The sequence below is a fragment of the Pseudophryne corroboree genome, chromosome 2 (genome assembly GCF_028390025.1).
Source record: "Pseudophryne corroboree isolate aPseCor3 chromosome 2, aPseCor3.hap2, whole genome shotgun sequence".
Taxonomy (NCBI): Eukaryota; Metazoa; Chordata; class Amphibia; order Anura; family Myobatrachidae; genus Pseudophryne; species Pseudophryne corroboree.
In genome coordinates, this window is record NC_086445.1 from 243,251,623 (window position 1) to 243,266,408 (window position 14,786).

The following is a 14,786-nucleotide window of genomic DNA, read 5'->3' on the forward strand; positions in this document are numbered from 1 at the left end:
TCTAATACTGAATTAGATGATTCCTCTGCTGCACAAGGAGTATACTCACTTATCATTGCTATAAGGGATGTCTTAAATATTCCTGGGAATGACACAGATGTGCAGCAATCCTTTTTCTCATCACAGAAAAAGCTACAGGTCACTTTTCTTAACTCTAAGGAACTGGATGATCTTTTTAGAGAGCCATGGGCAAATCCTGATAAAAGAAATTCCTGGTATCAAAGAAATGGATGGCCACCTTCCCTTCTGCACAAGGAAACTCCCCCTGCTGTCGATGCATCAGTATCGCGTCTGTCAAAAAAGACAGTACTGCCGGTTCCTGGGGCTACGGCCTTAAAGGAACCCGCAGACAGGAAAATAGAAACTACTTTAAAATCTATTTGTTGCAGCGGCGGCCTCCCAGAGGCCTGTTATTGTAGGTTGTAACACCCAAGAGGGCCTTGCTGGGGACAAGTCCGTAGCTGATATTGTGATACTAATTCAGCACATACAGGAGTCTGCCCGCTTCCTCTGTGATACCATCAATGGTATTGTAATAAATGCCCGTACTGCTACCATGGCGGTTTCTGCACGCAAAGCGTTGTGGTTACATCAGTGGGTGGTGGACGCCGAGGATAAAAAAGAGTGTGGAAGCCTTACCCTTCACAGGAGAGTGGCTGTTCGGGGGTGAATTGGATGCCTGGATTTCGAAGGCTACTGCTGGCAAGTCCACGTACCTCCCCTCGGCTGCTCCTCCAGCTAGACGTTCCTACACTGGGCCGTCTGCAGTCCTTTTGGACGCTGCGCTTTAAAGGTAAGGTGTGAGTGCCTCAAATGCGGCACGAGGTTCAAGAAGTAAGTCTCGTAAACCTGCCACATGCGCTTCCCAGGAACAGGGCGTCGGCTCTTTCCTCCAAACCGACAACGTGACGGTGTCCCTTCACTCCAGGGGGGACCTCAGGGTGGGAGCTCGTCTGAGATTCTTCAGCTCCATCTGGAACTGCTCCTGCCAGGACGCCTGGGTAAAACATCTGATCTCCCAAGGCTACAAGCTGGAATTCCAAAGGCTTCCACCTCTCAGGTTTTTTCGAGTCAGGTTTACCAGCTTCAGAAACCATGCGCCTCACGTTGCCGGAGTCCATTCAAAAGTTAGCCCAGACCCAGGTCATTGTTCCGGTGCCACCTCAACAAAAAGGTGAGGTATACTACTCCAGCCTTTTTGTGGTACCAAAACCGGACTGTTCATTGAGACCCATTTTGAACCTCAAATCTTTAAACCCATATCTGCGGGTTTTCCGGTTCAAAATGGAGTCTGTGAGCAGTGATCTCAGGTCTGGAGGAGGGAGCGTTCTTGGTCTCCCTAGATACAAAGGATGCTTACCTCCATATACCGATATGGCCGCCTCATCAAACTTACCTCCGGTTTGCTCTGCTGCGGGAACATTACCAGTTCCAGGTGCTTCCCTTCGGCCTATCCACGGCCCCAAGAGTTTTCACCAAAGTGATGGCGGAAGTGATGTTCCAACTCAGGATTCAAGGTGTGAACATTGTCCCCTACCTGGACGATCTGCTGATCAAAGCAAGATCGAAGGAATTCTGAACTTTCAAAAGTTCCACCTGGAGCCAACCCAGCATCTCCAGTTTCTCGGGATGATCCTGGACACTGTGGCTCAGAAGGTCTTCCTCCCTATGGACACAGCGAAGGCAATTGAGGAGGCACGTTCTGCTGAATGACTGAGTCTCTGTACATCTCTGCACCCGTCTGTTGGGGAAGATGGTGGTCTCCTTTGAGGCCATTCAATTTGGCAGATTCTGTACGAGGATATTCCAACTGGATCTCCTGAAGAAATGGTCGGGTTCACATCTGCAGATGCACCAGATCATACATCTCTCACCGCAGGCCAGGAATCTCCCTTCTGTGGGGGTTGCAATCCTCCAACCTCTTGGAGGGGCGGAGCTTCGGGATCCAGGATTGGGTTCTCTTGACCACAGATGCCAGCCTTGGGGCTGGGGAGCAGTAACTCAGGGACCACAGTTCCAGGTCGGTGGTCACTCCTCGAAAGCCACCTCCTTATAAACATACTCAGAGTGATCTACAATGCTCTGCTTCAAGGCCTGGCCATTCAGGTACAGTCTGACAAAGCCACAGCTGTGGCTTACGTCAATTGGCAAGGTGGAACAAAGAGCAAGGCCTGCATGAGGGAGGTATCTAAGGTTCCTTGCTGGGCCGAACAGAATGCAAGGTATGTGTCGGCCATATTCGTTCCAGGAGTCGACAACTTGGAAGAAGACTTCCTCAGCCGTCACAAGGTCCACCCAGGAGAATGCGTTCCTCACCCTCAGGTGTTTCAACTGACAACAGAACTGTGGGGCTGCCCGCAGATCGATCTGATGGCTTCTCGGCTCAACAACAAGCTTCAGTGCTATTGTTCCAGAATGAGGGACCCTCTGGCATCGGCAGTGGATGCACTGACGACTCCATGGGATTACCAGCTGGTGTACCGGTTTCCTCCGATTCCGTTGCTCCCCAAGGTTCTAATGCGAATCAAAAGAGGAAGCTCAGACGATTCTCATTGCCCCAGACTGGCCTCGGAAGGTTTGGTACGCGGATCTTCTGGAGATTGGCATAGAAGACCCCTGGCCCCTACCGCTAAGGGGAGATAATCTTCAACAAGGACTGTTCATCTACCTGGACTTTCGGCAGGCTTAGCTTGACTGCATGGCGGTTGAGCGGAACACTCTAGCTGAGAGGGGCGTTCCGGGCAAAGTTATTACCACTGTGATTCAAGCAAGGAAACCGGTTACGTCAAAGCACTACCACCATATATGGAAACAATACGTCTCCTGGTGTGAGGGCCGAAAATATCCTCCTGCGGATTTCAAACTGGGGCGCTTTTTGCGCTTTTTACAGGCTGGTGTCGATATGGGCCTAAAGGTTGGGCTCCGTGAAGGTTCAGATCTCCGCCTTGTCCATTTTCTTTCAGAAGAAACTGGCTGCTTTGCCTGAAGTCCAGACTTTACTGCAGGGTGTCCTGCACATCCAACTTCCTTTTGTGCCGCCCATGGCACCTTTTGGATCTAAATGTCGTTTTGTCCTTTCTACAGTCCTGGTTTGGTTTGAACCTCTGATGTTGGTGGAAGACTGTTATGCTCCTAGCCTTGGCGTCCGCTAGGCGTGTCTCCGAACTTGATGATTTGTCCTGTAAAAGTCCCTACTTGGTCTTTCATGAGGACAGAGCGGAACTCCAGACTTGACAACAGTTCCTACCTAAGGTGGTATCTGCCTTCCACTTGAATCAGCCTATTGTGGTTCCTGCACTTTAGCCTCTTCCTTAATTCCTGAGTCTTTGGATGTGGTTCGAGCCCTGAAAATTTATGTCAAGAGGACTGCTGTTGTCAGAAAATCGGATTCCCTCTCTGTGCTGTATGATGCTCTCAAAAAGAGTCGTTGTGCTTCAAACCAGTCCATTGCCCGTTGGATTAGGCTTACTGTTCAACAGGCCTACGCTTCGGCGGCCTTGCCTATTCCTCGGTCTATCACAGCCCACTTCACGTGGTATGTTGGTTCCTCCAGGGCTGCTTCCCAGGGAGTGTCGGCCCGCTATCTGGTCAGGGTCAAACACGTTTGTCAAGTTTTACAGGTTTGATACCCTGGCTGCAGAGGATGTCCAGTTTGGACGTACAGTGTTGCAGGTGTCTTAGCACGTTCCCAATCTGTTTGGGAGCTTTGGGATGTCCCCAGTATCCCTTATGGATGATAGAGAAAAGAGGATTTTAATTACCTACCAGTAAATCCTTTTCTCGTAGTCCATAAGGGATACTGGGCGCCCGTCTCTGTGCTGCGACTTTCCTGCAAGGTTTTGTTCTTGTGTGAAGTTGTTTCAACAGCTGTTACTGTTGTGTTTTGCTAGCTGTTGCTAGCTCATTGTTATGTTGTGTGCTGGTTCGTTAATCTCACCACTCATTGTTTGTCATGTATCCTCCTCTCAAGTATGTCCATTTCCTTTGGGCACAGTTTTCCTAGACTGAGCTGTAGGGAGGGCATAGAGGGGCGGAGCCAGCACACACTGTGGACTCCTTCTGTACCACATTATACTAAGGTCCCCAGTATCCCTTATTGACTACGAGAAAAGGATTTACTGGTAGGTAATTAAAATCCTGTGTTTTGTTTTATCTAACTCCAAAATTAGATCAAGCGTTCATGATGGAAAAGTAAAGGTACTACTTTTTCTCTAACGTCCTAGTGGATGCTGGGAACTCCGTAAGGACCATGGGGAATAGCGGGCTCCGCAGGAGACTGGGCACTCTAAAGAAATATTTAGTACTATCTGGTGTGCACTGGCTCCTCCCTCTATGCCCCTCCTCCAGACCTCAGTTAGAATCTGTGCCCGGACAGAGCTGGGTGCTTTTAGTGAGCTCTCCTGAGCTTGCTAATAAGAAAGTATTTTAGTTAGGTTTTTTTTATTTTCAGAGAGCTTCTGCTGGCAACAGACTCTCTACTACGTGGGACTGAGGGGAGAGAAGCAAACCTACTAACTGCAGCTAGGTTGCGCTTCTTAGGCTACTGGACACCATTAGCTCCAGAGGGATCGAACACAGGACCTGACCTTGTCGTCCGTTCCCAGAGCCGCGCCGCCGTCCCCCTCGCAGAGCCAGAAGACAGAAGCCGGCAGAAGCGGAGAAGACATCGAAATCGGCGGCAGAAGACTCCTGTCTTCACATGAGAAAGCGCACAGCACTGCAGCTGTGCGCCTTTGCGCCCACGCTAACCCACACACTCCGGTCACTGTAGGGTGCAGGGCGCAGGGGGGGGCGCCCTGGGCAGCAATTGATACCTCCTGGCAAAAGCTGCATATAGACAGTGGGACACTGTTATATGTATGAGCCCCCGCCATTTATTTTACAAAAAAATCGCGGGACAGAAGGCCGCCGCTGAGGAGGCGGGGCCTTCTTCCTCAGCACTCACCAGCGCCATTTTCCTTCCACAGCTCCGCTGAGAGGAAGCTCCCCAGGCTCTCCCCTGCAGAATCACGGTAGAAGGGTAAAAAAGAGAGGGGGGGGCACACAAATTTAGGCGCATTAATAATATTACAGCAGCTACTGGGTAAACACTAAGTTACTGTGTAATCCCTGTGCTGGCATACTCTCTCTCTGTCTCTCCAAAAGGCCTTGTGGGGGTCCTGTCCTCATTTAGAGCTTCCCCTGTGTGTGTGGTGTGTCGATACGCGTGTGTCGACATGTTTGACGAAGAGGGCTATGTGGAGGCAGAGCAAGTGCAGTTGACTGACGTGTCGCCGCCGACGGTGCCGACACCTGATTGGATGGATATGTTCGAAGGTGTTAAATGATAATGTAAACTCCTTACATAAAAGGTTGGATAAAGCTGATATCTCGGGCCAGTCAGGGTCTCAACCCATGCCTGATCCTACGGCGCATAGGCCCTCAGGGTCTCAAAAGCGCCCACTATCCAAAATGGTTGACACAATGTCGACACGGATTCTGACTCCAGTGTCGACGACGATGATGCAATATTGCAACAAAAAATGACAAAAGCTATACGTTACATGATTATAGCGATGAAGGATGTTTTACACATATCAGAGGTAAACCCTGTCCCTGACAAGAGGGTTTATATGTATGGGGAGAAAAAGCAAGAGGTGACTTTTCCCCCTTCACATGAGTTATGTGAAAGAGCGTGGGATTCCCCAGATAAGAAAGTCCTGATTTCCAAAAGGTTACTTATGGTGTACCCTTTCCCGCCAGAGGACAGGGTGCGCTGTGAATCCTCCCCTAGGGTAGATAAAGCTCTCGCATGCTTATCTAAGAAGGTGGCCCTGCCGTCACAGGATACGGCCACCCTAAAGGATCCTGCTGACAGAAAGCAGGAAAGTATCCTGAAATCTGTTTATACACATTCAGGGACTCTACAGAGGCCGGCAATTGCGTTGGCGTGGATGTGTAGTGCTGTAGCAGCGTGGACAGATAATCTGTCTGAGGAAATGGATACCTTGGACAGGGATACCATTATGCTGACCCTGGGGCATATAAAAGACACTGTCCTATATATGAGGGATGCCCAGAGGGACATTTGCCTACTGGGCTCTAGAATTAATGCAATGTCGATTTCTGCCAGGAGGGTCCTGTGGACTCGGCAGTGGACAGGTGATGCAGACTCCAAAAAACACATGGAGGTGTTACCTTACAAGGGTGAGGAATTGTTTGGGGACGGTCTCTCGGACCTGGTTTCCACAGCTACTGCTGGGAAGTCAAACTTTTTGCGAAATATATTCCCTCACAACCTAAGAAAGCACCGTATTACCAAATGCAGTCCTTTCGCGCACAAAGAAGCAAGAAGGTCAGAGGTGCTTCCTTTCTTGCTAGAGGCAGGGGTAGAGGAAAAAAGCTGCACCTTACAGCTAGTTCCCAGGAACAGAAGTCCTCCCCGGCTTCCACTAAATCCACCGCATGACGCTAGGGCTCCACAGGTGGAGCCAGGAGCGGTGGGGGCGCGTCTCCGACATTTCAGCCACCAGTGGGTTCGCTCACAGGTGGATCCCTGGGCTATACAGATTGTGTCTCAGGGATACAAGCTGGAATTCGAGGTGATGCCCCCTCAACGTTACCTAAAATCGGCCCTGCCAGCTTCCCCCATAGAAAGGGAAGTAGTGGTAGCGGCAATTCACAAGCTATTTCTCCAGCAGGTGGTGGTAAAGGTTCCCCTTCTTCAACAGGGAAAGGGATACTATTCCACAATGTTTGTGGTACCGAAACCGGACGGTTCGGTCAGACCTATATTAAATTTAAAGTCCCTGAACATTTATCTGAAAAGATTCAAGTTCAAAATGGAATCGCTCAGAGCGGTCATTGCAAGCCTGGAAGAGGGGGATTTTATGGTGTCTCTGGACATCAAGGATGCTTACTTGCATGTCCCCATTTATCCGCCTCATCAGGAGTACCTCAGATTTGTGGTACAGGACTGTCATTACCAATTGCAGACGTTGCCGTTTGGCCTCTCCACGGCACCGAGAATATTTACCAAGGTAATGGCAGAAATGATGGTGATCCTGAGAAAGCAAGGAGCCACAGTTATCCCATACTTGGATGATCTCCTCATAAAGGCGAGGTCGAGGGAGCAGTTGCAGATCAGCGTAGCGCACTCTCAGGAAGTGTTGCAACAGCATGGCTGGATTCTGAATATCCCAAAGTCGCAGCTGATTCCTACGACGCGTCTGCCCTTTCTGGGCATGATTCTGGACACAGACCAGAAGAAGGTGTTTTTCCCGACGGAGAAGGCTCCAGAGCTTGTGACTCTAGTCAGAGACCTCTTAAAACCGAAACAGGTGTTGGTGCATCACTGCACGCGCGAGTCCTGGGAAAGATGGTGGCATCGTACGAAGCCATTCCCTTCGGCAGGTTCCATGCGAGGATCTTTCAATGGGATCTGTTGGACAAATGGTCCGGATCGCATCTTCAGATGCATCGGCTGATCACCCTGTCCCCCAGGGCGTCTCTTCTGTGGTGGCTACAGAGTGCTCACCTTCTCGAGGGCCGCAGGTTCGGCATACAGGACTGGGTCCTGGTGACCACGGATGCGAGCCTCCGAGGGTGGGGGCAGTCACTCAGGGAAGAAACTTCCAAGGGTTGTGGTCAAGTCAGGAGGCTTGTCTGCACATCAATATCCTGGAACTAAGGGCCATATTCAACGCCCTGAGTCAAGCGGAGCCCCTGCTTCGCAACCAACCGGTGCAACCAGTCAGACAACATCACCGCGGTGGCTCATGTAAACCGCCAGGGCGGCACAAGAAGCAGAGTCGCGATGGCGGAAGCCACCAGGATTCTTCGGTGGGCGGAGAATCATGTACAAGCACTGTCAGCAGTGTTCATTCCGGGGGTGGACAACTGGGAAGCAGACTTCCTCAGCAGGCACAACCTTCACCCGGGAGAGTGGGGACTTCATCACGAAGTCTTCATTCAGATTACAAATCGATGGGAACTGCCACAGGTAGACATGATGGCGTCCCGTCTCAACAAAAAGCTGCAACGGTATTGCGCCAGGTCAAGAGACCCTCAGACGATAGCTGTGGACGCCCTGGTAACACCGTGGGTGTTCCAATCGGTCTATGTGTTTCCTCCTCTTCCTTTCATAACCAAGGTGCTGAGAATCGTAAGAAGAAAAGGAGTGAGAACAATACTCATTGTTCCAGATTGGCCACGAAGGCCTTGGTACCCGGAACTGCAATAAATGCTCACAGAGGACCCATGGCCTCTGCCTCTCAGACAGGACCTGTTGCAACAGGGGCCCTGCCTGTTCCAAGACTTACCGCGGCTGCGTTTGACGGCATGGCGGTTGAACGCCGGATCCTAGCGGAAAAAGGCATTCCGGAGGAAGTTATTCCTACGCTGATAAAGGCTAGGAAGGACGTGACAGCAAAGCATTATCACCGCATATGGCGAAAATATGTTGCTTGGCGTGAGGCCAGGAAGGCCCCTACAGAGGAATTCCAACTGGGCAGATTTCTGCACTTTCTACAGTCTGGAGTGACTATGGGCTTGAAGTTGGGATCCATAAAGGTCCAGATTTCGGCCCTATCCATTTTCTTTCAAAAGGAACTGGCGTCTCTTCCTGAAGTTCAGACGTTTGTTAAGGGAGTGCTGCATATTCAGCCCCCTTTTGTGCCACCAGTGGCACCTTGGGATCTCAACGTGGTGTTGCGTTTCCTAAAATCCCACTGGTTTGAACCACTTAAGACCGTGGAGCTAAAGTATCTCACGTGGAAGGTGGTCATGCTATTGGCCTTAGCTTCGGCTAGGCGCGTGTCAGAATTGGCGGCTTTGTCATGCAAAAGCCCCTATCTGGTTTTTCATATGGACAGGGCAGAATTGCGGACTCGTCCCCAATTTCTGCCAAATGTGGTGTCATCTTTTAATTTGAACCAACCTATTGTAGTGCCTGCGGCTACTCGTGACTTGGAGGAGTCCAGGTTACTAGATGTAGTCAGGGCTTTGAAGATTTATGTAGCCAGAACGGCTGGAGTCAGGAAAACTGACTCGCTGTTTATCCTATATGCCCCCAACAAGTTGGGGGCTCCTGCTTCAAAGCAAACCGTTGCCCGCTGAATCTGTAACACGATTCAGCAGGCTCATTCTGCGGCTGGATTGCTGCATCCAAAATCAGTGAAAGCCCATTCCACAAGGAAGGTGGGCTCTTCTTGGGCTGCTGCCGGAGGGGTCTCGGCTTTACAGCTTTGCCGAGCTGCTACTTGGTCGGGTTCAAACACATTTGCAAAATTCTACAAGTTTGATACCCTGGCTGAAGAGGATTTTGAGTTTTCCCATTCGGTGCTGCAGAGTCATCCGCACTCTCCCGCCCGTTTGGGAGCTTTGGTATAATCCCCATGGTCCTTACGGAGTTCCCAGCATCCACTAGGACGTTAGAGAAAATAAGATTTTACTCACCGGTAAATCTATTTCTCATAGTCCGTAGTGGATGCTGGGCGCCCGTCCCTAGTGCGGACTTTCTGCAATACGTGTACATAGTTATTGCTTAATAATGGGTTATGTTATGTTGGCATCCATTGTTGATGCCCTGTTGTTCATACTGTTGACTGGATAAGTGTATCACAAGTTATACGGTGTGATTGGTGTGGCTGGTCTTACCCTGGATTCCAAAATCCTTTCTTATAATGTCTGCTCTTCCGGGCACAGTTTCCTTAACTGAGGTCTGGAGGAGGGACATAGAGGGAGGAGCCAGTGCACACCAGATAGTACTAAATCTTTCTTTAGAGTGCCCAGTCTCCTGCGGAGCCCGCTATTCCCCATGGTTCTTACGGAGTTCCCAGCATCCACTACGGACTATGAGAAATAGATTTACCGGTGAGTAAAATCTTATTATTTCTTTCCAGGAAGAAGAACAAAAGCCTCTTGATGCTCCAGTCAAGCAAGATGAGCCGCCTTCTAAAACATTAGAAACGTAAGGACATAACATTTTACCTTCTCATAGGGCAGTTTGTGGACCTTTCTCTTTCCAGATTACCAATTTTTTTGTCATAATCCATTGTGATGCAAAGATCTGTTTTGTGTCTTAACCCAGTTTAATGCGTTCCTCTTGTCTGACCAGTAGTGAGCCATGAACAAGTGGGTACTGCAGATTACATCACTTAACTATCTGTACTTGTGACTTCTATCAGACTTGCAGATAGTTAAAATGTTTGGATCCAAACATCTGTGCACTAAAACGGTGCCACTCCATTGGGCTCTCAATGAGTAATAATTAGTTGAAAATGAGTGATCCCTGCCCTGTATAATATAGTGTATTTACCCCGTGTAAAAACCAATCACATTTCGTAAGTATAGTATTTGTATGTGTGTGTGAGATATATACAGTACTGTGCAAAAGTTTTAGGCAGGTGTTGAAAAATACTACAAAGTGATAATGCTTTCAAAAATAGAAGTGTTTATTTTTTATCAATTAACAAAATGCAAGTAAATGAACAGAAGAGAACTCTAAATTGAATTAATATTTGTTATGACCACCCTTTGCCTTCAAAACAGCATCAATAATTCTAGGTGCACTTGCACACACTTTTTGAATGAACTCAGTCGGGAGGTTATTCCAAACAACTTAGAGAACTAACCACAGACCTTCTTTGGATGTAGGCTTGCTCAAATCCTTCTGTCTCTTCATGAAATCCCAGACAGACTCGATGATGATTAGATCATGGCTATGTGGGGGTCCATATCATCACTTCTAGGACTCCTTGTTCTTTACACTGAAGATGATTCTTAATGACTTTGGCTGTATGTTTGGGGTCATTGTCCTTCTGCAGAATACATTTGGAGCCAATCAGATGCCATGATGTTGAATGATGGAGAAATACCTGCATGTATTTCTTGGCATTGAGGACTCCATTAATCCTGACCAAATCCCCAACTCAATTTGCTGAAATGCAGCCCCAAACTTGCAAGGAACCTCCACCATGCTTTACTGTTACCTGCATACACTCATTATTGTACAGCTTTCCAGCCCATGGCAGACAAACTGCCAAATATGTAAAATTTTGACTCATCAGTCCAGAGCACATGCTGCCATTTTTCTGCGCCCCAATTACTATGTTTTCATGCATAGTTGAGTCACTTGGCCAAGTTTCCAATCAAAGTTCTGTGCTTTTTGGCTGCAATTCTTGCACGAAGGCCACTTCTGGCCAGACTTCTCTGAAAAGTAAATGGGTCTTTCTGTTTTCTGATGTCACTGCTGGACATCTTCTGATTTCAAAGGGAAGTAAGAAATGATGGCTCTTTCATCTGATGTACTAAGTTTCCTTGGCTGCCCACTGCATTTGCGGTCCTCGATGTTGTCCGTCACTTGTGCTTGGATGCTGATTAATACAGGCAGGTACTTATTATGCAATACCTTCTGGGAGGCGTCTAATTGGCTCCAAATTTTTCTATCAGCCAATGGTCTGACACTGGGGACAGTGGGTATAGCCAGGCGTCCAGTCAGGGCACCAAGGAGTTAAACTTGTGGAGTGCAGCCTGGGAAGCCCCTCCTCCTATACCCAGCCTGTTTCAGGCCAGTCAGTTTTTTTCCTTGGTGCTCAGGAAAGGGCACTCTTTTAAGAAACAGGGCTTTCAGCCCTAATATCTTTAACTTGAATTTTTATTTAATTATTTCATTTATTTATTTTACTTTCACTTCAGGCAGCAGCTAGCGCTGTCCGCTTCACCGCTCTGCAGCCAGCCACCCCAGAGCAGCAGGCAATGGGAGCAGCCGTGCCAGACGAATATTTGCAGGTACTGGTCTCCCGAGTGGGAGACCGACAGCGCTGCGAAAAATGCTTGGGTGAGGCAGATCCAGCGGTCCTGGCAGTGGCATTGGGTCTTTTCTTCAGCTACCACTAGGCCACCAGGGATATTACAGCAAGGGAATCGTCCCTGTGTAGGCTCTAAGGAGGAGGGATATTCCGTAGCTCCGTCTCCAGCCATGTTGCTCATTCCTATCAGTAGGAAATCGGCTTCTGGGCACTCTCTCCTTCCTCCCTCAACGCTGAGCATTTTATGTGAAGGAGAGTTTGTGCAGGTCCATGCACTGCTACAATCTCCTGGGGAAAGTGCCAATACTGCCTCCCTTATACCAGCGCTGCTCCAGGTGTCCGGTTGTATAGTTCATACCTCACCTCATGGTGTAGGTATTTAAACAAACAATGCCAGTTTTTACCTCTGTTGTATATTACACACTGCTAGGGGTATTCGAGTGCACTAAGTTGGTGATTATAGTATCACTGTTCACCTGAACAGTTGCTATCACTGTGGTGGGCTCACAGATGCAGTACCAGACCCACTTATTCCTGTATTTGTGGCTCTCTAGACCAGTGTTAAATAGCCCAATCTTCTTCTTACCTATATTTCTAGGTTTGTGTGTGTATTTGTTTTGGTAAGGTTGGAACTTGTCCTCCAAGGGGATCTTCCGAAGCCTCCAAGAAGCAGAAGGGAACTACCGGGCTGCACACCTATACTTGTACGGCATGCAAAGAAAATATTTCTTGTATGGTACAGGACCACACTGGGCTCTGCGACCGTTGCTCTGTCGAGGTTCCTGGCGGTACTGCTGCGGAGGGTTCTACTTTATCAGGGCCGGCTTGGGCTACCTCTCTGTCCTTGGCCATGAAGGAATTGACTTTCCAGCTAGCAGCTGACAGAGAGCTCCGCAGGTCGCAGTTTCCATGGTAGGTGCAGACCCTCCCCTTCCGCAGACGCAGCAGCAACAAAACCAACAAACTACTGAACCAGCATGGGTCCAGGGTTTGTCACAATCGGTCCAAGGCTTGGTTCAGGTTTCCACTAATCTACAACAAGCCCTTGGGTCTTCAGCGAAGCGCAGAAGTAAGTCTTCGTCAGCGCTACCCCTTATACTTTCAGAGGATTCCCAATCGGAGGATTTTTCTGAGGATCCTCAGGATTCGGAAGCTGAAGAGTCTCCGACTTCAGATAATCACATGAGCTTAGCTAGGGTGGAAACCTTAGTCAAGGAGGTTAGGGAAATCCTACAAATCAAGGCTACTGATGCTCCACCCGATGTACAGACGCCTCTTCTTAAAAAGATATAGAAGAATCTGTCTGCCTTTCTCCCACGCAGTTGGAGGATCTTTTTAAGGAGCCTTGGTCTCATCCATATAAAAAGTTTTTAGTGACCAAAAGTAATTCCTCCTTTTATCCCATGGCGGAATCAAACAGAAAAAAGTGGGAAATTCCGCCACCTGTGGACGCGCATGTGGCCCGCCTGGTTAGGTCTTCCACCCTTCCCATACCAGACGTAACGTCTCTAAAGGAACCTACAGACAGGAAACTGGAGCAGTGCCTGAAGTCCATATACACCAATGCAGGAGCGGCTCTCAGGCCTGTTATTGCTTAAGCCTGGGTTTCTTTGGCTATTGACGATCTGACTTCATCAAATATTTTGACTGATAGGGAGAACAACACTTTCTTAGGAGAAGCAGTGCTGGACGCAGGCTTGTTTTCCTCCAAGATTTTCGCTTCTTCGGTAGCAGCTAGACTTGCCCTTTGGTTATGCTCTTGGCGCGCGGATGACCATTCTAAAAAGGCATTGGAATCCCTACCCTTTTCAGGAGAGGTGCTCTTCGGCGAGGAGCTAAACAAAATTGTGGCCACAGTGGCAGCTTCCAAGACTGCTTTTCTGCCCTCAGCTGCACCTAAAACGAAGTCTCCTAAAAAAATTTACTTTCTTTTTCATCCACTAGGGGTCACTGGAGTGCTCTAGGGATATAGACGGTTCCACAGAAACTAGGCACTGAATAGTTAAACTTTGACTATACCTCCCCTCCATATCCCAGAGTACCTCAGTGTTTTTTCGGTGCTCACTGAGACTAGGCTTGTGGAAGTTGATCCACAATTACTGAATTTTTTTATTATTTATTTTTTTTTGGAATCCCTTTCCCCCTTCCAAGAAGGCGAGGGTCTGGGATAGGAAAGCTGCTGAAGCAGCTGTGGGTGTCGGACCTCTCTAGAAGAGCACCCTCACTACCACGTGTAGGTCACCTGCAGTAAAAGGCTGACAGTGCTTACAGAGAAGCCCCGTCATTGCCCTCACCACAGGGTCCAGGTATGTTGAACGGGGCGGTCAGCTCACGCTGCCGCCCTGCTGTGTGGGATACTGTGTGTGTGTGTGTGTGGCCGCTGCCTTCAGCCGCCCGCCGCCGCTTCCAGCGCCGCTGTTTATGCTGTGTCCTTCGCCGCTCTGAGCCGCGCCGGCCACGTTGATTTATGCATAGGCCGCTCCACGGCTCTATGCAGCGCGCTCCCCGGCCCTCGATTCCGCTTCCGGCTCCCTCTCCACCATAGCCCGGCTCCGTGTATAGAAAACAATACACGGAGCGCGGGGGGGGGGGGGGGGGGGGGGCACACAAATGTGCGTAACTTTGATGCCACATTGATGTTCCCTGTACACAGAAATGTCAGGGTCACTGGATAAAATCTCATGATTCAACTCTTGTTGATCAAAGAAGTATGTTTACTAGAATACAGCAGCGCTGCATATGTATTACAATAGGCTATTAAGTCTTTGTTAAACAGGATACATGTTGCTCATATATGTGCAGGTTTGAATGCAACATAGTATGTTTATTAAATCTGCTTACATAATTATAAGTCTGCATATTTAACCATTTTTCCTGTTTTTTTTCTCCAGAATTTCCTGTACAGGTTGAGTATCCCTTATCCAAAATGCTTGGGACCAGAGGTATTTTGGATATCGGATTTTTCCGTATTTTGGAATAATTGCATACCATAATGAT

The 14,786-nt window shown here is 48.8% G+C and overlaps 1 protein-coding gene across 3 annotated transcripts in view; it reads left to right on the plus strand.

Annotated features, from left to right (window-relative positions):
• The window catches only part of SARNP (SAP domain containing ribonucleoprotein), a 248,429-nt gene that overhangs the window by 72,336 nt on the left and 161,307 nt on the right, over positions 1–14,786 (plus strand). For all 3 annotated transcript variants that reach the window (XM_063952582.1, XM_063952583.1, XM_063952584.1), the window contains exon 4: positions 9,882–9,949. In XM_063952582.1, coding sequence (XP_063808652.1) covers positions 9,882–9,949 — 68 coding nt within the window. The remainder of the gene's footprint in view (positions 1–9,881; positions 9,950–14,786) is intronic.